This window comes from Pipistrellus hanaki (assembly GCF_964339955.1).
Source record: "Pipistrellus hanaki genome assembly, chromosome: 3".
NCBI lineage: Eukaryota > Metazoa > Chordata > Mammalia > Chiroptera > Vespertilionidae > Pipistrellus > Pipistrellus hanaki.
In genome coordinates, this window is record NC_140505.1 from 22,644,596 (window position 1) to 22,669,673 (window position 25,078).

Consider the following 25,078-nt stretch of genomic DNA (forward strand, 5'->3'; position numbering starts at 1 on the left):
GCTGTGTGTGCTCTGTGCCCAAGTCCAAGTAATTTATCATGGGAGGCTAAACATCCCAAACATTTGGAATTCTTCAAGAACTGATTTTTCTTTTTCATTTGTGTGTGTTGTAAAATATACGTAACACAACAATTGCCACTTTAACCATTTTTAAGTGTTATTAAATACATTTACCTCATGCAACCATCACCACCATTCGTCTCCATAACTTTTTTCACCTTGTAAATCTTAAAATTTATATCCATTAAACATTAACTTCCCATGCCCTTCTCCCCACAGTCCCTGGACACCACCATTCTACTTTCTGTCTTTATAATCTTGATTACTCCAAATGCCTTAAATAAATAGATCATGTTGTATTTCTCTTTTTATGACTGATTTATTTCCCCTAGCATAGTGTCCTCAAGGTCCATCCCTGTTGTAGCATGCATCAGACTTTTTTTCCTTTTTAAGACTGAATAATATATCATGGTATGCATGTACCACATTTTGTGTATCCAGTCATCTGTCAATGGGAATGTATTGCTTCCATCCTTTGGCTAGTGTGAATAGTGCTGCTATAAACATGGGTATACAAATACCTTTTCAAATTGTTTTCAGTTCTTTTACATATATGCCCAGAAGTGGAATTGCTAGATCATATGGTATTCTGTTTTTAATTCTTTGAGGAACCACCATACTGTTTTTCACAATTTTATATTCCCACCAACAATACACATGGGTTCCAGTTTTTCAAATTCCTTGCCTACACTTGTTTTCTATTATTTTTTATAGTAGCCATCCCAATGTGGGTGCAGTGTTATGTCATTGTAGTCTTGATATACATTTCCCTAATGATTAGTGACGTTGAGCATCTCTTCATGTCATTATTGGTTATTCCTATATCTTTGAAGAAATGTCTATTCAGGTCCTTAGAATATTTTTAAATTAGGATTTTGTTCTTGAATTTTGCCAGTTCTCTGTATGTTCTAGATATTAATCCCTTATCGGATAAATGATTTGCAAACATTTTCTCCCATTCTGTGGGTTGCATTTTTACTCCATGAATAGTATTTTTTATGTATAAAATATTTTTTAAATTTTCATAACACTTGCTTTGGCAACTTTTTCTTTTGTCACCTATATCTTTGGCCAGGGGTAGCTACTACTGTGTAAGAGCTGAAACTGACCAAAGTTAGTTGCAGTTTACCGTTCAGATCTTCCCTGAATTTGGAAACCTTCAACAGACTTCAGAGTCCCAAAATAGTTATATCAGACAGATTCTGCTAGTGCACTTGTCTAGATGGAGAGAGATTCCTGGTGCTTTCTGCTCTACCATCCTCCCATAATCCTCTAAAAATTGATTTAGTGTATCTAATGGAAGTAGACTCATCTTGTAAAAAAAGAAAAATACTTTTTTAGCCAAAACCGGTTTGGCTCAGTGGACAGAGCGTCAGCCTGCGGACTGAAAGGTCCCGGGTTCGATTCCGGTCAAGGGCATGTACCTTGGTTGCAGGCACATCCCCAGTAGGGGGTATGCAAGAGGCAGCTGATCGATGACTCTTTCTCATCGATGTTTCTAACTCTCTTTTCCCTCTCTCTTCCTCTCTGTAAAAAATCAATAAAATACATTTTTAAAAAAGAAAAGAAAAATACTTTTTTAAAAAAATCAGTATTTTTTACTTATTTAACAGATTTGATTTCAAATAACTTAGCTGTTTCTAAAAAAAATTTGAGTATTCCTTCCATGGCTGAAAAGCAACTATCACAGATATCCAAAAGAATGAACTGTAAATTCTGAAGACAATAGTAATGAGTAAGGTTTACCCACTATTTATTATGAATCATACTGTTAGGTAAACTTTTAAGTCTTCACAACAACTCTGTGCGAGGAAATACTAACAGGTTGGAATGAGTAAAAAAAATTACTGCATTATCCTCTCAATGGGATGCTTGATCATGCCTGTGAATAGGCTATTTGACACTTCAATAGACGTAGAAGTTAATTTACATAAAACTGATAATAATGAGAATATTTCCTAACTGTTGCTATGTAAAGGATTCCTGTCCATGGGAATGCAAATGATTTTGTCCTGTAGAGAATAATAAAATCAAATCCTCATTTGAACCACTTGTAGCATTTTCCTGGTTCTCTCATTAAAGAGCAAGTTATAAAAATCTTTGGCACGTGTTCATTTTATACCTGCATGAGAGTCAACAGTTCCTACCATATAAATGTTCACAAATTTTAATCTTTATACATTTATAGCATAGGTAATATTGGTATCCTTGTCTTATAGATGAGAAATAGACTATGGTACCGAAAGCCACATAATAACTAGGTAGAGGAGATGGGATGCAAATCCCAATGAGGCCAGAGTTCATCTCCTGGACTACCTTGTGGTATTTTGCAAGTAAATACCACAGAAGGAAAGGACCCAAACCTGTTTTGTGCAAAGATAGCTTCACTGGAGTAAGGTTGAGTCTTTGAGAAAAAAAAAACTCCACTACCATTCACATTACTTCAGAGCAAATGGCATTTTTTTTGCAGTATTTTCATAGATCATGTTCTATACACCACAATGTTTACAAATGCCACCTAACTTAAGAAAAAAAAAACATTCAAAATAAATTCTGCACACAATTATTTAAGTCTGCCTTCGTGTCCAGTGCTATTAGGTTCTGGGAGAACAAAGAACAAAAGTAAAACTACTTCTGCCCCCAAGGAATTTACAGTGAATCCCAAGAAGAGTCCCTTAAGTGTAAATCTAAAAATAAGATATTGTTTGGCTCAAGGGGAAAAATTTGCTTTTTAACAGGACTAAGAAGGTTGAAAGGAAATTATTTCCTTGGGTTCAAACTGTTGTATGTGACTGTTTTAAGCCTCTTAATGGAGTACTCCTTGGGACCCAAAGTGGTTCCACCTCAATGTAAATTTTTTAAAACTTCGAATTCCTGTTCCTGTTATTTTGGAACCAATCATTTCCTTCAAGTATAATTCTGAACATTTAATTGCCTAAATCTCCATTGCCTACAGAAAAGGAAGGGGGGGAAGGAGATTAGTATTGAGAATCTGTGCTCTCTACAAACTACCTTGTTTAATTCTCACAACAACCCTGTGAGTTAGCCACTAGTCTCTCACCACTTAATACTTTCTATTTTTCTAAATGGTTTTTCATCTCCTTTTTATACTTAGTTTTCCTATTTTATCTTCACTAGAATCCCACCAAAATCTTTGGGGAATTAAGTAATTTCATGTGTGTAACACAAGCAAATTAGATGATTTGGTCATAACTGCAATCTAACTTCCAAGATAGATAATGAAAATAACAATTTAAAATGTCATATGCCTTATTGAACTTCATTGTTAACAAACAGCATGCATGCTGCTCACTCAGCTATTTGAATGGTTTGAGCTGCCCTTAGTTTCCAGACAATTCAAAACAGTAGATCTCCTTCATTTGTATAATAGATCATCGACTACCATCTTGTATCTAAAGCTTTCTGATCTCCAACAACACCAAGTGTCTCTACATTGTAGTCAACTCAGTCAAGAATAAACTTCTAACCACAGCATGTCAGCAGCTTAATAAATGAAACAAGAGTGTGTCATCAGTTCATTTCTCTTGTTCCCCCAAGTTTTATTTTTGAATTAAATTTGATCCCAGAGAGCAGAATACCTGGACATATATTAGTTCCTTGCTTTTAGTAAAAACAATAGCCATGTGAATAACATCTCTTTGTTTCTTTATGAGGATCCATGTAATGAACTTTTCTCAGAATTTAGTGCAAGTAAGTTTATCTAGTCAAAATTCTATGACTCCTTTTATCGGATGAATCCTATTGCTTCCACTTTTCAGCTTCTAGAGCTCAGAGCCAATGACTATGCTCACTCTCACCCCAGCTTCTTGTAACATTGACCTGGATCTTTCCTTAATTAAATAGTCTCCGATCTCCTTTTTTATCTACAATTTTTACCATTTTGTCTTCATTTTAAAAAGCTAACCCAAATTTGGAGAATAATTAGGTAAAGGGTAAATAAGTACCTAGTTATAACTTGGACATGTATAACCTAGAGTTCCTAGTTTTTAAGACATGTATGGGAATGAGCCGTTTAACAGCATACAAATTCCTAAGTGAGGCACATAGGCAAAAGTGGTGATGAAGGCAAGGGTTATAGTGTCTTATCACCCTAGCACTTAAAAAAAAGAGTGAATGGTTTAAATTACTACAGATGACAGTATGCCAAGTATTTCTCCATTTAATCTGGTAAATGGACATGGAGGGTCAGAGATTGCGGTGTGTGCTGCGCATTCAGAGGAAGAAAGCCCCTGACTTGAAGCAGTGTATTGTCTAGTGAGGGAGACCAACAAGAACACAAATCACAGAATAATGTGCTTTTAATAAAAGGAGGAATGGACATGGGTATTGTGAAAGAACCTAGGAAGGACTTCAAAGACAAATCACAAAAACTTTCCAGTAGGGCTGGTGCCTGAGCTGAGACTTAAAACACTAGAGGAGTTAGTCAGTCCAAGGAGGAAAGAGGGGATGACTCGGGTAGACATACCATGTGTAAAGGTGCAGAAGCTACAGGGCACATTCAGCATTCTGGATACTCAAAGGAGTTGGGCCTGGCAAGAGCATAGGATGAGAGTTGGGGTGTGAGAAGAGAGCCACTTCCTGTCTTTTAGGAATCTTGTAAACGTCTTTATTTTTTAGTATGTTTTTATTGATTTGAGAGAGAGAAAGGGTGAAAGAGAGATAGAAACTGATGACAGAAACATCGCCGCCTCCTGCACACCCCCTACTGGAATGGAGCCCACAACTTGGGCATGTGCTCTGACCAGGAATCTAACCAGTGACCTCTTGGTGCATGGGATGACACTCAACCAACTGAGCCTCATGGGCTGGGCTCTTTCTGTATTTTTACTGTTGACGCTATTACAGATGTCCCCATTTCCCCCTTTTATAAGTCTTATAGGAGACTTAGGAGACTTATACAATATAGAAGTCTTAACAGGAGTTTGTTTTACTAAAGAATTTGTGTTTTACACTAAAATATTTGGGAGCCTCAGAATGACTTTAAGCTAAGACCTAATATGATCAGATTTAAATTTTAGAAACCTGATTTGCATCTAGAAAATTTTCTCTGGTGACTGGAGAATGGAGGCCATACTGGAGGATTAGAAACCCATGGCTGTGCTGACAATCAAAATGAGAAGACATAAAGCCTTGCATACATAAAGGTGGAGATAACTCGAATGCAGGCACCTCTGCTTCCTGTAATGGTGAACTAGGCAAGTGGGTCAATTCTATACTGGAGATAATTTAAAAATAAGATGAAATATAAAAAGCATTTTCCTACAGACATAAAAGAACTAATGAGCAAGTGAGGAACTGCTTCACCAAGACCTAGGAGAAGACAGACCAAGAGGTGATGAGTCCAGAATTTGTCCAGGCCAAGTGGTAGCCAAGAGACTGAGCAACATTTTGACATAATTTTGATCCCAAATTTGGGGTTCACAGCCTGTTCAATTCAAGGGGTCTGAGAACCTGATTAAGAAAAAAATTACATCTTCCTTTTCACTAGACTCTAAATCAGTGGTTCTCAACCTTTCTAATGTCGCGACCCTTTAATACCCTGCTAGCGGGGCCGCCTAAGACCATCAGAAAACACAGATATTTACATTACAATTCATAACAGTAGCAAAATTATGGTTATGAAGTAGCAACGAAAATAATTTTATGGTTGGGGGTCACCACAACATGAGGAACTGTATTAAAGGGTTGTAGCATTAGAAAGGTTGAGAACCACTGCTCTAAATGACGCTTAGACTTTTCTTTTGTTATGAATCTAGGCTACAAGTCATAGCAATATTAAGCAGTTCTACTTGTGACTTTCTTTTACCAACAGAAATGAGATATTTTCATACCACATTTACAGTTGTTGAAATTTTTGCTACTACAAACACTGCTGCATTGAATAGCCTTGTGTCTGTGTCATTTAATTTGTGTGTAGGAGTAGCTGTAAGATAAGTAGGATTGCAGTGGTACCTTCTCAATTGTGCATGCTAATCCTCTGTTGGTTATGTACTTTGCAGAAATATTCTGCTAGTCTGTGCGGTGCTTGTTGGCTTTTCTTATTGTGTCCTTTATCATGAGAAGTAGTCAATTGAATACATACTCAATTTTCTTTATGGTTTGTGCTTCTTATGTATAGGAACCTTTCCTCATCCCAACCACATCAATATATTTTCCAATATTTTCTTTGAAAACTTTAAAGTTTTGTTTTTCACCTAAAATGAATTTGGGGGTATGGTATATTGTAGGAATATAAACTTTTTCCAATATGGGTGGCCACTTATCCCAGTATCATTTATTGAATAGTCCATTCTTTCCCTCATTAGTCTATTTATATTTTCTTATTCTAAAACCACACTGTTTTCATTACAATATCTTTTAGCTTTAAATTGCTCAAATATATATCATTGTAAATAGTTTGGAAAGAAAAGAAAAGCTGAGGGAAAAAATAAAAATCTCACCATTCTAAAATAACCACCAATAAAATATTGTTGTGTACACTTCCTTTTTGATGCTACAGTTAAATGATTGAGCAAAATGATAAAATGAATGGAAAACAGGCCTAATGAGGAAAAGAAGGAATTCTTTAGCTTAAATAGCGGAGCACAGGAAAAATAAAATATGTTTTTAAGAATAAAGGATTTTTAGAATAATGCTAAACAGTAGTTCGTTTTTTTAAAAAGACTTGGCAAGAATAAAATTATGTCAAAAGAAATGTACTCTGAACATGAGGCCAGCCTCTGGACTACCTAGAAGCCAAAATAATGAATGAGGTGATTGTTATGGACTAAATGTTTGTATCCTCAACCCCAAACGTGATGGTATTTGGAGGCAAGGTCTTTGGAGATGAGGCCATGAGGGTGAGACCTCAATAATGGGATTAGTGCTCTTATATGAAGAGGAATTGGCCAAAGCCATCTTATCTTTCCACCATGTGAGGATACAGCAAGAAGGCGGCCATCTGCAAGCCAGGAAGAGAGCTCTCACCAGAATCCATCTATGCTGGCACCAGGGTCTCGCATATCCAGCCTTCAGAACTGTGAAAAACAAATGTCTGTTTTTCAAGTCACCCAAATCTATGGTATTTTGTTATAGAGGCCCAAACTAAGACAGCAATCGAGATCCATGGAATTTCCATCCCTGGGAGACCCTGGGAAAGGTGTAGCTCCGCCCTCCATCAGATGGGAAGCTGAGCATCCCTTACTGCTTGTCATTCACAGTCAACCAAGATGCCTTAGACTTCAGTGACCTCTGAGATGAAACTGCTTAATTTTAGTGAATTAGCTCTAATAGCCAGGCATCTGGACATGATGAGCCATCAGTCCATGTGGTAATTAGAGGCCTAGTAGATCTGATGACCCAGTTTGATCCTGGTTTTTAAGAGACAAATTAGTCTTGTGGGATAAAAAATTCAGAAAGAAATGGTTAGGGAATTATTTAATTGAAAGGAAGAAGGAAGGAATTAAAACAAGTATTGTTTTTAATGAATGTTAAAAGACCAAAATTGTTCTAATATTATGACTAGTAGGAGGAAAGCAATGGAAAAGAAACTGGGAGTCTCATAAAAATCAAGCTGCTTTTCTAAAGCAGAAATTGGCACACTCGGGAACATGAAAAGAGAACAAAAGAGAAAAGTGACATGTAGAGGGCCCTCTGGGAAGGCACATGGACATTCTTTTAATTCTTATCAGCTGAGCCCGTGGCACTGGCAGAGTCCTGTTGCCAGTTACAACCCCCCAAGAAGGCAAGGGGGGGTATCAGTCCTGATTTATCTTTGTCCAGGTTTCGGGAGAGGGCTTTGAGATGTATATCCAGTCTAGATCCTGGAAAGAGGAAATGAATAAGACCTGGGTCCACCTAAGCTCCTTTGATCTTAAGTTTTCCCGGTGAAACCCCTTTGTATTTTGGAGGATAAATAAATGTGCTGTGTTGCCTGTGAGTGTGACTGTCCCTCCATCAGAGTGACAGCCTCCACCCGGCACCCAGCTTGTGGATCTATTTCTGCCTCTTGTCTCTTCTTTCTTTTATTTCTTAATCCCCAGCTCCTCCACTCAGGAACCTGTCCTTCTCCCTTTCCGTGCGGGACGCGGAAAAAGGGAAGCACCCCACCACAGTGACAAGTGATGAAGAAGGCCAAACCTAGAACTTTTTATGAAGAGGAAAGAGACCTATATTGTATCATGAAGAAAAAGATGTGGGTTTTTTGTTTTTGTTTGTCTGTTTTGTCATCCAGATAACAAAACCCTGGAATTGGTTATCAAAGAAGATTGTGTCAGCTAGGATGTTATTATAGAAATGCCAAAAACAGTAACTGATGTTTTTCTGTCCTGAAAAGGTTTAAACACTTGCTTGTCTAACACATGTAAAGGGAAGGACCAGAAAACCTCTTGCATTTTCTTCCAATTTTCTATCTGCCTTCAGCCCAGCAGTCTTTTGCAGGTTGACAAGAAGTCCCACATATGTCTCTTTCAGAAAATCAACACCAGTTCCTTTTCGTTGTACTTTTTGTCTTCCAAATGTTTTGACAAGGGGCAGGGTACAATGAAATGATCCCAGGATTCAGAGTCAGAAAACTAGGCTGGAGTCCTGAATCTGCATTTTTTATTAACTCGGGAACCTTGGAGAAATTACTTTCTTCTCTGTAAAATAGGGATAATAATAATAATAATAATAATACCAACATAACAGGATTGTTGCCAGGGAAAAGTGAGATGAGGTCGGAAAGGATGTGGAGAATTCGAAAATACTTTGCATTATAAATAGTTAAATCATTATTGTCTTTGTCTGTTATACATTGATGTGGAGTGGTCCCACTTTCCCATTGGCAGGTGTATCAGAGCTTTCCCATGATCATCAGGAAGTGATTTGGCCAAGACTGGAACTTACCACTTCTAACTCAGAAAACCGCTTCTCTTGCTCTCTTGCCCTGACCCCACAGGGCTTTTCAAGCAGAAATACGTTCTGGCCTTGCACCCTTCAGATGGCACTGACACACACAATCACTGCCCAACTGCCCAGTTTCCAACTGCGTTAAGTGCTAAGGCTGCTTCGTTTGTGGGAGATCTTTTCCAGTTCTCCCTTTGGTTGAGTATGTTCTTCTGACTCAAGGTCTCTCTGTGGGTGAAAAGCTTCTAGAATCTGAGACATTTGCATATGCGTGCATGCACCTGTGTGTTTAACAGACTTGGCAGGTGTAAGCGTGTGAAACAAATGCGCAAAATCCTGATAAAAGGTCAAAATAATTGACTGAAGAAATCACTCTATCAGTCTGCATTCGCTTTGATGGTGGTGCCAGGGTCACGCGGAGCCAGATGCTTGGCCTCAGCCAATGCAAATAGAGAAAAACAAACTTTTACACAATGCAGGTCAATTGAAAACCTAGAACTAGCCGAGACCGGTTTGGCTCAATGGATAGAGCATCGGCTTGGGGACTGAAAGGTCCCGGGTTCGATTCCGGTCAAGGGCATGTACCTTGGTTGCAGGCATATCCCCAGTAGGGGGTGTGTAAGAGGCAGCTGATCGATGACTCTCTCTCATCGATGTTTCTAACTCTCTATCTCTCTCCCTTCCTCTCTGTACAAAATCAATAAAATATATTAAAAAAAAAAAAAAAAGAAAACCTAGAACTAATTGAAAGTCCCTAGCACAAGAGAAAAAGAAGAGAAATCTAGAAAAATTCTCTTCCCCACAAAATAACTTCATACACAAAAGAAAAGTAGGTAATAGAGAAATAAACACAACTATAGCAGACTGATCTCAACAAAGCAAAATAGGGCTATTACTAGAATTATCAATATAGAATTCAAGGCAAAAAGACTAACTAAGAAAAAGAGGTTTACCATCGCCCTAACAGGTTTGGCTCAGTAGATAGAGCGTTGGCCTGCGGACTGAAGAGTCCCAGGTTCAATTCCAGTCAAGGGCATGTACCTTGGTTGCGGGCACATCCTCAGTGGGGAATGTGCGGGAGGCAGCTGATCAATGTTTCTAACTCTCTATACCTCTCCCTTCCTCTCTGTAAAAAATCAATAAAATGTATTTTTTTAAAAAGAGATTTATCATCTATTGATATAAGAGAAAATAATCAAGAAAATATAATAGTAATCAGTTTTCACATACCACATAAAATAGTGTTACACTAATATAAAGCATAAACTGTTAGAGAATATATGAATTTGAGAATAACAATAACCATAGGAGACTTGAATACTTCAAGTGGAGAAAACACTTTTCAAAGAAAATTTGTTTACATACTAGCCAACCAAGGAAATCTCCTTTCTGTCTGCTGGCTCACTACTCCCGCATGTGCTTTATCTACTTACTAGAGGCCTGGTGCACAAATTTGTGCACGAGTGGGGTCTGGAGGGCCCGCCCAAATGGGGGCCAATCAGGCTGGGAGGTCAGCCAGCCCTGTCCCCAGGGTGGGGGGCCGATCAGGGGTGGGGCTAGCTGGGGAGAGGGGTCACAGGCAGTTATCCAGCTGGCCCTGCCCTTGATCAGGCCGGTTGGCCAGCTGCAGTGAGCATCATAGGGACCAGTCATTCTGTTCGTTCCAGTGTTCCGATCGCTGGCTTGTTATATGTATAGTTTATAAAGAAAATGTAAAACATTTTCTGACACTATCAACTCCAAAGGGTGGGTACTAGTGCCTAAATGTATTATATATTGAAAGCACTCCATAACATAAAGTGAATAAATCACTGAACAACATTGTTGAATGCATTATCAGTATCACCCATGTCATGCTACAGGCATCACCAAGCACAATCACACCCAAAAGTACCTGATCTGTCCTGCACCTTCTTCCTCAATACTATGTAGGGACCCCTGGGGCTTTGTGGACCCTGATAGCTATACATACTAAAGGTTCTCTTCTCTGTCAGCAAACCCGTTTTTGTGCTAATTCCTGCAATTCACTAGGTCTGCACTCTGATTTTCCCTTTACCCATGTGTCACCCCCAGAAATGGGCACCACAGAAAATGTTTTCTTGGCCTGTGGCAGGTAGAAGGGTGTCATGACAAAGTGGGATTTTGGAAACCCCTCCAGGTGTTGTCAGAGGAGTGGAGCCAGGGGATTTGTCAGTAAGGACTTGCCTGTCTGGTGGGCTTTGGTAATTAAACAGTAGGCAGGGCTGACAGTTTCAGAGTTCCCAGCCTAGAGCAATCAACGTAATAGTATTCTAATCAGAATCAGCTTACTGAGGTCCAAATCAATCCAGTGTCATCTGTCCCCCTGACTGGCTCACTAATCCAACAGTGAGTTAGTAATAATGATAGTCTTATTCTATCATCTCCTTCTCATTTATTGGCTAGAGTAATTATTCTTTACATATCTTAGATATTTACACATATTAAAGGTAAAGGGATTTTTATTTTTTTATTTTTTTAAAATATATTTTATTGATTTTTCACAGAGAGGAAGGGAGAGGAGAGAGAGAGAGCTAGAAACATCGATGAAAGAGAGACATCGACCAGCTGCCTCCTGCACACCCCACACCAGGGATGTGCCCGCAACCAATGTACATGCCCTTGACCAGAATCGAACCTGGGACCTTCCAGTCCGCAGACCAACGCTCTATCCACTGAGCCAAACCAGTTTTGGCGGTAAAGGGATTTTTAAAACAGCCCTCCCTGAAAAAGTTTTTCAAACATATTGAATGTTTAATAGAAGCCAAAGAAAGGGGAATTAATAAAAATCTTGACTCTTAGTCTCTGGTTTTGGATCTTCCTAACTGACTTCTGACTTCTCACTTGAAATTAGTCCAGATAGGACTATGTAGGAATGCAACCTCATGGCATTTGAGTGGTGGTGGCACTCTGGGACAACACTGGTTTTATTTTGTTAGTGTACATGTGTGTGTGTGTGTGTGTGTGTGTGTGTGTGTGTGAGAGAGAGAGAGAGAGAGAGAGAGAGAGAGAGAAAGTTTGCATCTTGCATTGGGGAAATTTTACCTTGAGAAAATTTTCCCTGACCACATTCTGTGGGCTTTATTTTCCCTCATGGCCTGACCAGCTCTGTCCAATAGTAGGATTAAGCAATCTACATATTATGAAATATAATTTTTAGTAGCCACATTAAATAAAGTCAAAACAGGTGAAAGTAGTTTAGTTGTATATTTTCACACAGTAGAATCATGCTATTATTTCTAAATGTCATCAGTGTAAACATTAAATTCATTTACATTTTTTGTACTGAGTCCAGAAGTCCAGGTCATACATTCCATTTATAACAAACTCTCACTTTAGATTTTTTAAGATTCACAGCCATCAAATAATATTCACATAAATAAGTTATCCAAGTATATTTAAAAGTTTCCCACTTAAAGATCATGTCAGATGAACAATGAAAAGTTCCTGTTGGGTTTAGTAACAAAGGAGTCATTGTGACCTTAGCCTAGAATGGTAAGGGCAGGTGGCAGTGCGGACGAGGCTGATTTGAGGAGGTGGGTGAAGGTGAGGCCACAGAGACACATGCTGCAGATGACCTTTCTCAATGGTTCACAATGAAGGGTTGGGAGTAGGAAGAGCAGTGGTTGAAGAGGGGTCCAGAGTGATCAGGTGAGAAATTTCCATGTAGTTAGGAAAGACTTGCAGTTACGTAAATGCTGAGGGGATGATTCAGTTCATAAAAGATTAAAATACAGGGGGCGCCCTAGCCATTTGCCTCAGGGGATAGAGCAACAGCCCTCAGACTGAAGGGTCCCGGGTTTGATTCTGGTCAAGGGCATCTATCTTTGGTTGCAGGCTCGATCCCCAGCCCTGGTCAGGGTGCATGCGGGAGACAACCAGTTGATGTTTCTCTCTCACCGTCTCTCTCCATCTCTTCCATTCTCTGAAAAGAAAAGAAAAATCAATGGAAAAATATCTTCTGGTGAGGATTAACAACAACAAAAATAAGTACAGGGGAGGAAATGTTGGTGGGAAGAGCTTAGTAAGAAGGAAGAAGAGATGAGATCCAGATCACCATTGGAGAATAAAAGAAATTTGTTTAAATATTATTAGAGCAAACTGGGAAGCAATGGAAGTTTATCAGAGATATTTGCTGATTTGGCAACTACATAGGTAAAATTTCAATTTAGTAGTATTTTACAAGTTTTCTGTGAAATAGAAGACAAATTAAGGGATATCAAATATATATAAAGGAAAAAAAGTTGAGAAAATTTGAAACAGTTTTTAGGAAAAATTGAGGAGTAAATATGTCAACACATAAAAAGACGGTAAAATTTTCAGGCATTATGGGTGTTTCACAATAAAAGTAGGTGATTTTGTATTTACAGTGGTATCCAAATATCATGCAATTATCTTAAGACCAGCAGTAGCTATAGTAGGGCAGATAATCAGATCTTTAAATTTGAAGTTTTATACAAGGTAGACATGATGAGTGATAAAGAATTTTGGATTATTCCAGGGAATTATTGAGATCATAATCCATGGAATCCAGGATTAATAGGAATGTGTGTGTTATGTGCCATTGAGTCAGCTCCTACTCCCAGCAACCCTATGAATGAGTTATGTCCAACAGCCCTATTCTGTCCTCAACAGCTCTCTCCAGCTCCTGCAGATGCATGCCTATAGCTTCTGTTATGGAGTCAATCCATCTACTATTTGTTATTCCTCTTTTCTTGCTGCCTTCTATTTTTCTCAAAATTATTGTCTTTTCCAAAGAACCATGCCTTCTAATTGATATGAAGTGGGGAAATTAAGAATCTGGTGATCTGGCATAACTTGCAATCTTAAAGAATGGGTATCTATTGTATAAGTGTTTAAAAATACTAGAAATCAGACATTTGTAGTGGATGAATATGTTTTCTGAATTATTTATTTTTGAACATGACCAAACTTCTAGGATATGGGAGTGAGTCACTAAAAGTGGGTTGCTTGGTGATATCACTAATGATTTTAGCTCTGAAATCCAAGTGGTCAATGGGTTAACCAAATAAATATTCACATAATACAAAAGAATGGTAGGAATTTGGACTTAGAAAAAGATTGAGTACTGTGTATCATGAGAGAGTACCAAGACTAAATCACGTGTAGTGAGAGTGACAAAGACAAAAAAAGAATAAAATCATATCCATAAAGGAGAGGGTCTTATAAGGTGTTGGAGGATCAATGATCTGGACTAACTTCTGGGTTTTGACCTTGAGTTTTCTGTTTTTGACAAATCTGCTTGATGATTTCCCAGGATGCAGGTCAGATCTATCCCCAGAGGGAGGGTGGAAGTACAAGAGAGCGGAAATAATTGTCCTAAGAAGGCAAGCTTCATTTATCATGTAGATCCAATTTCACGATTTCTTTTTATAGAGTAAATGGGAAAGAGATACGATGGTCAAGACTTCACAGAGGAAGTGTCATGACTGGGTAAACCAATCCAAACCAAAGCCTGATTTAAGCATCTCCATCCCACTGAGGATGTCCAGTAACATATTCAAGAGTCCAGTTACGAGAATCACATCCTACCCAGGCAATGAGGTCAGATACCATCAATGGGAGGAAACCTTGGACAAGCCCCAACAAGTGTGCTGGCAGAAGAGACTTCAAGGACTCCAGGCCTGCAGCAGCACAGGACAACTCTTAAGTCCTTTTGATCTTACCAAAGCCCTGCAAACACTTGTGCCTAGTTGCACAGGTGAGTCCCGGCCTGGTGTTCTCACAGGTGGTCCTCACGGCAGCTCCATGTCCAGCGCTGCCGGCACCGCACGTGTGGCAGAGATGATTCCAGGAGCTCGTCGGGGTGTCCCACAGCTCCCCTGCAAACAATTTCTGGTAACAGAGAAAGATATCAAGAAACAGGAAAGGAAAATGAAGATGGCAAGAGAGAGACTGGCGAGAGCGTTGATTGCAGACAGACTCGCTAGTGAGACAGAGAAAGTGAGGGACCAAGAAGAACATCCTGAAAAACACTAGGGGGGAAAAAGAGAAGACGGTGCAGATGGGATGGAGTACAACATGTTATTAATGTCTCTTTGCAGAGTCCCTAATGTTTTCTTGCTTTGAGCATTTAAAACTTTAAAATATACCAATGCGTTCCTTTTTCTTCATGTGACATAGGATATATAGACCGTCATCTCTTTGAGGTGAGAGATTTGGTTTCAGGTGAAGAGAGAAAGATTTTTCCTTTTCATGTTGTACTCTCATTTTCCTTTGCTGAGTGTGTTATATACTTGTATTTTAAAATCAGCAGAGAGTTATCAAAGTCATGGGGTTATTTAGTGTTTTGCCCTTACAGTCACAGGGTAAAACCTACCGGTCAGAATGGATTGTCCTTTTTGTGTAATATTCCAGTAGATTCCAAAATAGTATTTTAGGAAATAGCTTTTATATTTATGTTCTAAAATAAGATATCTACTTCTAGGTCTGTATTATTTCTGTCCTTTGTTGCATAGTAATTTAGAGTTGCATATAATAAAATACCAGACTTTACTTCATTTTTTTTAGATTTATATGTGTTTCAATTGAGTTCATGAAGATTGGCATACCATTTGGGAGATTACAACATCAAGAGACACTGTTTTCAGCCTCATTGATCTAACAATCAGCTACTGCTTGTTGGGATTTATTTGTCTACTTACCTGATCAAGCATGTTGATATTATCATTATTTAATATTATTATTATTATAATCTTTAGAGAAAGCATTCCAGAGAATGACTGAGGATGTGAAGTTCACACCAAAAATGTGGGAATGGGTGGCATTGATGTAAGTTTAATTTTTAGCCTTTGGGTATCTTCAGCTGTGGTGTCTGTGTAGACATGCAGTCTGTTCAAACATACCCATAGCGGGACAGCACAGCCTGCTTCATGCCTGCGATGCTTTGGGCTGCTTGTTGGGCAGCCTCTGCTAGAACTGTCTAACTGGATTCAATGCAGAGAAAAGTGGCGGTGGGGTGGGAGTGGGGGTAGGAAAAGACTTAATTGTTTTTCCCAGAGGTTTTTCCCCCCCTGAGTTTTATTCGTCTTTATATCCAAAGCAGGCACTGTCTTTATAGCCTTGGTGTTACTTGGACTCAGGCTTCCTTCTGCTACTCTGCAATGGAGGTTAGGAAGATGATGTCTGGAATTCAGGAAATTCTTTAGCATGTTTCTTAATATTACCATGCCCTGTGATTGATGTCAGTGGAAAACTACAAATAAAACAACCAGGCAAAGAAACACAAACTGCTGAGGTGCTTGATAAGAACAAAGGGAATATGAAATGGGCAATGGAAGATGGTAGCTATAAATACCAGCTATGAAAAGGTGAACAGCTACAAAAACATGTATTTCATGATTATGAGTATTCTCTATTCTGTTATGAATAAGTTTGAGTACATCATATATATTATACCATATAATGTGTAATTATATGATATATAATCCTACCTAATAAAACAATAATATGCAAATTAACCATCACTCTGCTCCAAAAGCCACGCCCAAAAGCCGCATCCACAAGCCAATCAGAGCGAGTATGCAAATAAACCCAACCAAGATGGCTACAGCCACAGAGAGCAGGAGGGAGGCATTCCCCTGCAACGGAGTCAAGCCAAGCTTTCCGCCTGCCCTAGCCAGCCTAAGCCTCCACTCAAGCTACAGAGTTTCAATTATAGAAGGTAAACAAATCCAAACAGAAACAGCTGCTGCCACAGAGCAGCAGTAGGCTCGGCTCCACTCCAGGGCTACAAAGTTTCAATTGTAGATGGTAAATATATCCCAGATACCAGGGCCTCCGCTTGGGTTGCTGGGGGGTCATGGATGGCCTACAAACCACCACAGGCCCCTCGCTCAGGCCACCCCAAGGGAACCCCCACCCTGATCCGGGACACCCTTCAGGGCAAACCAGCTGGCCCCCACTCATGCACCAAGCCTCTATCCTATCTAATAAAAGACTAATATGCAGATTGACCAATACTCCAACATACAATATGGCTGCCCCCAGGTGGTCAAAGATCCTGCCCCTATGTGGACACAAGATGGCCACCACAAGATGGCCAGCAGGGGAAGGCTGTTGGGAGGGACCAGGCCTTCAAGGGAGGGCAGTTGAAGGTGATCAACCCTACAGGTAAGGGCAGTTAGGAGTCTTCAGGCCAGCAGAGGAGGGAAGTTGGGGGCAAATGGGCTGTCAGGGGAGCAGTTAGACATCCATCAGGCTGGCATGGGAGTGGTTAGGGGATGATCAGGCTGGCAGGCAGAAGCAGTTAGGGGCAATCAGGAAGGCAGGCAGGCAAGCAGTTGGGAGCCAGCAGTCCTGGATTGTGAGAGGGATGTCTGACTGCACATTTAGGCCCAATGCCACAGGCAGTCGGAGATCCCTCGAAGGGTCTCAGATTGGAGAGGGTGCAGGCTGGACTGAGGGATAACTTTTCCCCCAATCCCATGCATGAATTTTGTGCACTGGGCCTCTAGTATGTAATAAATAATATATGTTATATATTAAGTACCGGTAATATGTTATATATATAATGTGTATAATATATAAATACAAAAGGAATATATATGTATATAATGTAAAAATAGAATTTTTTTTAAAAGGCTGCTACAATAGACCCTTGATGTAAATGTGGTCCCTTCTTGTTGACTATCCGTGCATTTGGAGCCATTGGAAACCCAAAGACACAATAAATTATCCCTTGTGGCCATATGGTGGGCATAAGACTTATTAAATACTAGAGGCCCAGTGCACGAAATTCATGCATGGGGTGGGGTGGGGAAGGAGGGGTATGTCCCTCAGCTCAACCTGCACCCTCTCCAATCTGGGACCCCTTGAGGGATGTCCAACTGCCTGTTTAAGCCCGATCTCACCAGGCAGTCAGACATCCCTCTCACAATCTAGGACTGCTGGCTTCCAATTGTTCACCTGCCTCCCTACCTGATTGCCCCTAACCGCTTCTGCCTGCTGGCCTGATCACCCCTAACTGCTCTCCCCTGCCAGCCATCTTGTGTCCACATGGGGGCAGCCATCTTGTGTGTTAGAGTGACGGTCAATTTGCATATTACCTCTTTATTATATAGGATTCCTACATGTAGGGTTGGTTCTCAGGAGCCTCATAGCCCTGCAGGAGAAACCCATCGGACGCCCATGCCTTCTTCTCGGCCCTGGCCTAGCCCTAGGAATGGGCACTTCTCTTTCTCTTTGGAGGCCAAGTACAGCCTTATCTTTCTTTACTTTAGATAACCACTTTCCTGGGTAGCTGTGTGCTATCACGGAAGCCCTGGGCTTCCAGGAACCAGCGTTTATCCTCAGCTCTGTCTGTCCTGAAAAGGCCTTCCTGGCAGAGTCCACCTGATGAGTGTCTGGGTGACATTTGCAGCCATCAGAAAAGAGGGAGGTCACTCAGAAGTGTCAAGCAATTCTTCTGGCCCTTGCTCTTATAGGATATTTCCAAAAGACAGTGTTCCAAAACAGGTGGTAAACCTTTAGTTCCTGACCACAGGGTGGGTATTGGGGGTAAATGCAGAGCAGTGTCTGTTTTTCACCCAGATTGAAAACATTCAGGATGCTAATTAATACTAATACTTCTCACCACACCCTCCATGACGTACACTCAGCACAAGAACATGGAAGAGATACACGGTCTTGTGCTGAGTGTGTGTCATGGAGGGTGTCGTGAGAAGTATTAGTAGATCCCAGGGGCTACAAGCTCTAGAGGCCCAGGTACAGCTTCCCTTTAGGTTTCATAGGTAACAACACAATTGAGCACGTAAGCTGGTGACTGTTTGAGACCGTGAGCCTCAGAACCACAAGGGCCCAGAAATTACCTTGGGCAGCAAGAGAGATTATGGGGTGTGCCGCGCCAGCATAGCCAAGAGTTCGGCGAGCCTGAGGGAGGGCCAGTGAAAGATAAAGAAAAAAGACAGACTAGAGAATAAGCTGGGTCTAGGTGGATCTTCTGTGCCTGGCTGAGGCCACACAACAGATCCAGCCTGCAAAACTGACGCTTTATTTATAGTCAGGGACAAATAAGGTAATTTATAATGTCCTTGTAAGTTTCATTTGTTTTGGCAGCACTTGCTGCCCCTCCCACAGCCCACTAGCTACCCAGGAAAGATTTAGGGAGCAGTTAGAAGATCAAACTTAATTATGCTTAGAGGACTGTGCCCTCCAAGCTGGGACTTGTCTGCAACTTTGCCAGCAGGTCAGTCCGAGGCTTAACCCTATATCTGCTTCCTACAATGGGGTCATGCATTGGCCAGGATTATGGTCTCACCCTGGCAACCCAGAGCTCACCTGTGATCCGTCAGGCCCAGCCAGGGAGGAGCAGCCACAGTGTACTTGATAGAGGGGCTGGCATCCTCCTGGGAAATTTCTGCCTTAAAGACAATTGCATGAGGAGCTGCAGGATGGGTGGACATTCTAGATGATAGGGAGCATTGTTTATGTAAGTTTCATTTGTTTTGGCAGCACTTGCTGCCCCTCCCACATTGTTTATGGAACAAGGCCCAGCTGTAGCTTCAAAAGTTGTATCACAAATCTTCCCCTAATAAGAAACAAGCAAGGAAGGAATCTCCAGATCCTGGATAAGGATCCCAGGAGGATTCAAATGTCGGTAAAGGATAATCACGGAGGCCCTGGAAGGGCCTGAGGATGGAAAGTGCTGCCTGCCCTTGGTCCATTTGCAAATGATCTTCCTCTGGCCTCATCCTCTCCACATGTACGTTTTAATCTCTTAATGATGTTTTCCCTACTTAGTGCCGATGCACGTCCAGAGGCTGGCCTAACAGACCACAAGTCCCTAAATCGTTGGTCAAAAGAAACCTCAACAAGAGAAGAGAATGTGTCCTCTGCCTCCGGAGCTGTACACAGGCAGCCACAGGAAGGGGTTCTGGGATTGTGATTTTGAAAGCCACCTCCATACCCAGAGGTGTGGCGATGCCTGTGAACAGGAGTTCCGAGGGGCTGTCCCTGCTCCTTGTCCAGGTTAAGGGTGCTGAAATGAACCTCTCCTCTGAGTAAGGGGTACCTGGGGTGTCAAGAGCCAGGGCGGGCGGCTGGCCCTTCTCCCATCTCCCTTCTCCCAGGTATAGCAATGACCATGCAAGATTTCTGAATTCAAGGAGGAATGTGAGATTCTGAATCTCATTTCGATGGGCACAGGAAGTGAGCTATATATACCACAACTCCCAGACCATACAAGAAACAGGATTTCAATATTCAAATCTGACATTTACTATTTATAACAGATAAATATCTCCTCTCCCCAATAAGTAACAGGTGCTGGGGAAGACATGTCAGTGATAGGGGGTGAGATTCAAGGAACCCTAGACAGTTCATAATGTTCTCCTTCCCAGGAGAGTTGAGAGGAGCTGACCCAGTGCACCCACGTGCCCCAGCTGTGCCCCTCTGCTGAGGAAGGGGCTGCACTTGAGCTGGTCTCCGGAGTGGGTCTGCCGCTGGTGCTGGGATCTGTGTCAGGGGCCTGGTGGCTGCATAGAGTCAGTTTATCTTGAAGAACGACAGCCTTCCTCCCTGCGCTGAGACAACTGTACTCCATTTGTTCCTGGCCTGAGAGCAGTCATTTAGCATCACCCATTTCTGAGTCCAGAGCAGAAATGAACACTGAGAAGAGAACACTGAGTCCAGAAAGGTGAGGTGACACACCTGTCACAGGACTGGTAGGCAGTGGAATTGGGATCCCAGTGCTGGCTGACTCCTCAGGCTCTCAGACTCTCCAGAGAAGGGTGGTCCGTGAGCTGAGGCTAAAGACCTTCTAGTCCAGCCCTCTCTTATGTCATGAGGACACTGAGGTCTCACCCACAGACGTGCTTCCTGACTCCTCAGGTCTACAGCCCAGGGAACCAGACAGGCGGCTCACGTTGGGGCTCCATTCACTCATCGCTATGATGGGCATGACACCCAGTTCCCAGGGTGGCTGACTTAGGGGACAAGGGAACCCTACCCACCCAGTTACCCCCTCTCCCCCCGAAGCCTGAGGAGTGCTGGCTGACGGACCAGCATGGAAGCCAGGACCTGCTAATTCTGGCAGTTCCTCCCCTCCTGGGACAGTGCATCAACACCCCTGTTTCCCATGTCCAGGGGCTCCTATTCCCCCAAACTGCCCCCACCTGCCTGTGTACCAACTGCATCCCTCTTCCTGTCAATCATGACAAGATAGACTGGAATTTTTCAGAGAAATTTCAAGTGAGAAACTAACTGAATCGTGTCCTGCTCTGTCCCCCTTCCCTTCTTCCTTTCCTGCTCACCCGCTGGTCTTTGGTGCTCGGCTTTTTTTTTTTAATTCTATGGAGCTCTGCCTGAGAAGGGGGGGGGGGGGGGGAGAAATGTGGAAAATTTGGGGACTATTGTGGAAGGGTTTGAGGGCAAATCCCTTTTACTTCAGAACCCAAAGGACCCAAACAATCTGGTGAGTGTTTTCACTGGGCTCTCCTATTGTCAGCTCCAGGAGAGTTGAGAGGGGCTGACCCATCGCACCCAAGTGCCCCAGCTGTGCCTCTCTGCTGAGGAAGGGGCTGCACTTGAGCTGGTCTCCGGAGTGGGTCTGCCGCTGGTGCTGAGATCTGGTGGCTGAGATCAGGGTACCTTGTGGAGCCTCTGCAAGAACCACAGCCTTTCTCTGCCTTGCTGCACTGCTCCAGCCCTGTGCCGAGGGCTCAGCCAACTGTACTCGGTTTGTCAGTGACATGGGAGCAGTCAGTTACCATGGGTCCTGCATTCCTTTTTCTACGAAGCCGATCTGCTTTGCTAATGCAACTAACATTCTTGTAGACATACATTTGACAAAGAGATCCATTGCTTATAAAGGAAACACTTGGGAAAAAAAAACAAAAAAAAACACTCCAATTTAACTCAACCCAGGATCTGACATTTCAGAAAACTGATTCCTGAAACAGAATTCACTGGCCTAAGGTTCCAGGGCAGCTGGGAGACCCCACCCACCAGGTCAGTCCTTATCCCCAAAGTCTGCTGCCTCCTGAGAGGTACAAGCTGACAGAGAAGACAGTGCCAGCCCTATGGGGGTTCCTGGTCTACCTGGTGCTCTGTTGTGCAGTCCTATCCACCTGAAAATGTCCCCACATCTTCTTCAGATGGGAATCAAGGGACTCTGCACCTTCAAGGGGTTGAAATGAGAGGAAATTCAGATGTTGTCCCCTGGCTTAAAACTACTCAAAGATCTCCTGTTATATGGACCTACCCAAATTTTAAATGTACATACCCTTTGAACTAACAGTCTTCATTCTAAATATATGTCATGGAGAAACTCTCATAAATCTATGTATATAAGAATGTTAGTTACACTATTTTACTAGCCAAAAAAAAAAAAAAAGAGAGAGAGAGAGAGAGAGAGAGAGAGAGAGAGAGAGAACCACCTAAATGTCTGCATAGAGTAAGGTGGAAACATGACAGAATACCATGCACCATGATGAGAAATGAGCTACATCTATAATATACTGATATGAAAAGATGCCCACTAAGTGAAAATATATTATATATTTTCTCCAAATCTCTATATAACTCACAATTTTACCTCCTTGCTGCTTCTTTTGAAATAAACTTTTGGTTGATTGAAGTCAAGCACACATTCAGAAAATTACACAGGTAACACATAAGTGTTACCACCACTCAGATCAAGAAATAAAACTGCTACCAAGGACTCTGGAGTACAAGAGAAAGGATGGGGTAAGATATAGACTTGGAGTTAGCCTCTGAAAGTAATTGAATAATTGTCAATATTGAATAAGGCCATCCAAGGGAAAGGTATAAAGTAGAAAATATAGAGGGCTGAGGACTTGGGGTACGTTAAGATGTAAGGGAAAGAGAGAGTGACCTGGGCCTATACAGGAGACTGAGAAAGATGCCGGAGGTAAGAACACCAGGAAAATGGTCCACCTCCCGAGACAAACTGACCATGTGCAACACAGAGCCCAGGAGTGCCTTCCAGGTACTCACACCAGGTGGGATTCCTCATTGCATCCTGTGACCCTGCCACGTTGGCCACAAACTGATTGAACCAGAGATCCATGCCCAAGGACTTATGGGAGCTCTTACATTGGTCAATGGATGCCACACCCAATGCTTTCTCTTTTTGGATCACACACACTCACACTAGTGCAGAGTCAATCAACACAGAAATTTAGAAGGAAGTAACAGAAGTCTGGGAAGACTCCACGAGGTGGAGATAAGAGGGAAGAAAGATGCCCAGCCAGCATGGTTGAGTGGTTGAGCATCAATCTATGAACCAGGAGGTCACGGTTCCATTCTCAGTCGGAGCACTAGGTTGTGGGTTCAATCTCCAGTGTGGGGCATGCAGGAGGCAGCCAATCAATTCCTTCTCATCGTTGATGTTTCTATCTCTCTCTCACACTTCCTTCCCCTCTGAAATCAATAAAAAAAATTTTTTTTTTTTTAAAGAGATAAGAAAGGGGTAGCACGTAAGAGTAGGAAAAGCAACAAAGTGGACTCCTTTACAGGAAGGGCAGAGAAAAGAATTCTGGAAAAATCATCTGCAGTGTGTTGGGAACCTTCTCATTCCTCGAAGCCTGTCTGCTTCACGACTGAAAAGGTTTTCCATTTCATCACTGTCCTTCCTCTCCTGATCATAGAGTCCCCACCACAGGTAACCCAGGAGTGACCCCTGCAGCTGCCTGGCCAGAGTGAGTGCTGGTGGCCTGGGGCAAAGTGTCTGAGTCACAATTCTTGTCACTTCCCCAACCAGGGTATAAGACATAAAAGGCGCCTCAGTGCCACTGGGGGTCAGGAGCATATACATAGTTCCTGTTGGGGACACTAGTCTTAGACTATAAGCACTGACCTCTCTGCCATGCTTACTGCCTGGACCTGAGTGGGGTAAGTGCTTCTCTCTCCAGGAATTGAGAGCTCCCACTGCTACTTTTTTCCTATGCTGGTATCCTATATAACTGACCCTCACACCCTCACATCATCACAAAATGGCCTCCCCCACATCGTCACAAGATGGCCACCCCCACGTTGTCACAAGATGGCTGCCACAAGATGCCTGCCCCCATGTTGTCACAAGATGGCCAGCAGGGGAGGGCAGTTGGGGGTGATCAGGCTGGAAGGCAGAAGCAGTTAGGGGCAATCAGGCAGGCAGGCAAGCGGTTGGGAGCCAGCAGTCCCGGATTGTGAGAGGGATGTCCGACTGCCTGATCAGACCTAAACAGACAGTCTAACATCCCCTGAGGGGACCCAGATTGGAGAGGCTGCAGGCTGGGCTGAAGGACACCCCCTCCAGTGCATGAATTTCATGCACTAAGCCTCTAGTATGTATGTGTGTGTGTGTGTGTATATATATATATATATATATATATATATATATATATATATATATATATATATATATATGTGTGTGTGTGTGTGTGTGTGTGTGTGTGTGTGTGTGTGTATATATATATATATATATATATATATATATATATATATTTGATTTGAGAGAGGAAGGGAAAAGGAGAGAGCAATAGAAACATAATGATGAGAGAGAACCATTGATCAGCTGCCTCCTGCATGCCCACACTGGTGTCCTCTACTGGGGATGGAGCTTGCAACCCTGGCATGTGCCATGACTGGGAATCGAACCATGACCTTCTGTTTCATAGTTCCACGCTTAACCATGGAGCCACTCCCGATTGGGAGCCTGTGCTGCTCTTTGTCCAGTGTCTTTAGATACCTGTGAGCAGGGAGGCGTGCACTGAGGTGCAGGCTGCAGTTGAGAACACCTGGTCCTTCTGCCCTTCATCGGCACTTCCTTCCTCCTTTGTCAAAGGTCCCAGTGCTGCCAGCTCGCCTTCTGTGACCTGCCCCATGCGCCTCTGCCTCAGCCATAGCCCACCCTGGAGCCCACTCTGGACCCGGGGAGCTGCAGTCCCAGTCATCCTTTCGCTCCTGCTTGGCATGACCTCTTGAGACCCAAGAAGCAAGTGGTGTTCGCAGACAGGAAGGGGCTCGCGTTGACGTCGGAGCACAGGTTTGAAGAGGCTGTGGACAGACTCTGAAGAGGGCGCATATCCCGCGTCCAGTTTCCCGCGCCCAGAAACCACCTACACACTGGGCATCCCTGCCCCCAGCCGGG

General features: G+C 42.3%; 1 protein-coding gene across 1 annotated transcript; it reads left to right on the plus strand.

Moving 5' to 3' along the window:
- Positions 1-14,382: 14,382 nt before the first annotated feature.
- Positions 14,383-14,964, plus strand: MBD3L1 (methyl-CpG binding domain protein 3 like 1; the record flags this gene model as incomplete). Its single annotated transcript, XM_084880217.1, has 1 exon — positions 14,383-14,964. One exon carries the CDS (start codon positions 14,383-14,385, stop codon positions 14,962-14,964), a length of 582 nt encoding a protein of 193 aa, XP_084736343.1.
- Between the last annotated feature and the right edge of the window lie 10,114 nt (positions 14,965-25,078).